Below are 2023 nucleotides of genomic sequence, written 5' to 3'. Positions count from 1 at the left end.
AAGAGACAGCTCCCACCCTGTGGCCATGTGCAGGGTGTCCCCTTCAGGCATAACTGAACAGGTCCAATAAATGCCCTTGGTCACCATCACTTGCATCGCTTCCTGTGGCTTGGGGGTGCTCAGGGGAGCACATCCCTGCAGGGTGGAGAGTAGAGCGGGGGTCACTGGCATTTCTCCACAAGAAACATGGGGCAAGCAAGAGGTTTTAGGAGGCAGCCACAGTGGTTTCTGCCTCTTTTGGCGGGGACATGGCGTGGGCCACGTGCGACGGGGGGAAGCGGCAGTAGGGAAGTTGAAGCATGGGGGTGCTCCTTTCTGTCCCCAAGCATTTCCCAGCCTGCAAAATCCCCAGTGGGGCTGGCTATAAAGCAGCCCCCATGACAACTCAGGGCAGGCAGTGAGGATGCAGCTGCTGCCGGCAGCACTGGCCCTGGCCCTGCTCCTGAGCAACTTGGTGCCGGGAGATGGTGAGTGACCTTGGGGTGTCCATCCGTCTCCCCTCCAAATCCATAGGCAGAGGCACTGGGTGCCCCAAATGGGGATGAGCATGGGCTCCTCTAAGCTTTCAAATTTGCCTCTTGCCTATCTTTGAGCTTGAGTTGATCTTTTAAACCTGGTGGCTAAAATGGAGGGGGATGTCTGGGACCCGGGGGGGTGTGGGGTGTGGGGTGTTGCCTGGTGTGTTTAAGCTACTTCTTTTTCAAGCCCCCTGTGAAACTCAAGCACTTTGTGGGTGGGAGACAGATTTGATTCATAAAAGGTTGGTTATGTTTTCAAACCGTGAAGCTAAGCCTCCTCTGTATGCTTGAAAAGAAAGCTTTGATATTGTGGCAGGAGGGATTAGCCTTGTGTGTGACTTGCTGCTCTCACTGCTTGCTGCTGCAAACCCAATTAACCCAAATGCATCCCTGCAAACAGCCCTGTGGGCAGCAAGGAGGGGACAGCATGGTGGTACAGGGATGGCAGGGTGGGGGGTGTCCCTGTCTGCCTCTCCCACGGGAGGTCGGGACCTGGGTGTGGGCTGCTCTCGGGCGCAGGTCTGTCGCTGGAGAGCCTGCTGACCAACATGAGGTGCAAGTGCATCAAATCGACCGCCCAGGTCATCAACTTGGGGATGATCCTTGCCATCGATATTACGCCACCAGGTATTCACTGCAGGAGGAAGGAGATCATGTAAGTAGAAAATCTGCAAACCAATTCCTGCAAATTGCTTGTTCATCTACCAGTGCAAAAATACACGGGTGCTTGCACCCTCTCCAAAGCCCCCCGATCTGGCGGTGACTATTGCAAGGCACAGGCTGTTGCATGGGATGCTGCTGCCCATTTTAATGGGGGTTACCCTGGCATGGCTCATGGAGCTGAGGCCAAGGCCCAAAAAAATCCCATCTATCTCCTGGCAGGAGTTGCAGAGTTGTTCTCATAACCATGCCAGGAAGTGAAGGGGGGGTTTTCTCTGCAGTTGGCAGTGCAGTTAGAAAAACTTTGGGGGAGAGGTGTGTGTGCAGCTGAGGGGGTCTCGTCACCTTGCAGCCTCACCCTGAAGAAAAACAAGAAGGTGTGTGTGGCCCCTGAGGCACCCTGGATCCAGCTGCTCATCCACAAGCTGATGCAGAGGTACGCAACACCCAGCAACCAAAACCCAAGCAGCATAGCAAACGCGTTGGCAGGACGATCCCCTTCTCCTGACGGCTTTATTTTCATTTCTTTCCTCCCCCAAAATCCACAGGAATGTCACCAAAAAAGAAGTGGTGGCGCGGCCACGGCGGGAAGCGGAGCGGTGGGCTGGGGGAGCGGAGCGGTGGTGCTGACCCCCCGCCCCGTCTCTCCCTCTGTCTGGATACAAGAATAAATAACCAGCCATGGTTATTTATTCCTTTGCGGGGACAGCAGCGATATAACTCCTCCATGCTGAGATAGGTCGGGTTTTGTGGCACAATGCCAGTGCCTGCTCTGCTCCCAGGGTTTTTGGGAGGGGGAAGGAGCCTTCCACACTCCTCCTACAAAAAGGCTTTCCCTTCAGGCA

The 2023-nt window shown here is 55.2% G+C and overlaps 1 protein-coding gene across 1 annotated transcript; it reads left to right on the top strand.

Annotated features, from left to right (window-relative positions):
* The first annotated feature begins 403 nt into the window (after window positions 1-403).
* LOC113479654 (interleukin-8-like) lies at window positions 404-1808 on the top strand. The gene is made up of 4 exons (XM_026847901.1): window positions 404-467; window positions 1038-1173; window positions 1531-1614; window positions 1727-1808. Exons 1-4 carry the CDS (start codon window positions 404-406, stop codon window positions 1806-1808), a joined length of 366 nt encoding a protein of 121 aa, XP_026703702.1.
* Window positions 1809-2023: the final 215 nt, after the last annotated feature.

Source organism: Athene cunicularia (genome assembly GCF_003259725.1).
Source record: "Athene cunicularia isolate RWA chromosome 4 unlocalized genomic scaffold, athCun1 chr4_part2, whole genome shotgun sequence".
NCBI lineage: Eukaryota > Metazoa > Chordata > Aves > Strigiformes > Strigidae > Athene > Athene cunicularia.
Note: the sequence above shows the minus strand (reverse complement) of the source record. Positions and strands in the feature narration are given on the sequence as shown.

Bases quoted from the DNA above. Each gene is read 5' to 3' on its own strand.
- LOC113479654 (XM_026847901.1), top strand. From the start codon at position 404: ATGCAGCTGCTGCCGGCAGCACTGGCCCTGGCCCTGCTCCTGAGCAAC. The intron at 1,174-1,530 runs GTAAGTAGAAAA...GTCACCTTGCAG, and splicing joins TGCAGGAGGAAGGAGATCAT to CCTCACCCTGAAGAAAAACA. The intron at 1,615-1,726 runs GTACGCAACACC...CAAAATCCACAG, and splicing joins ATCCACAAGCTGATGCAGAG to GAATGTCACCAAAAAAGAAG.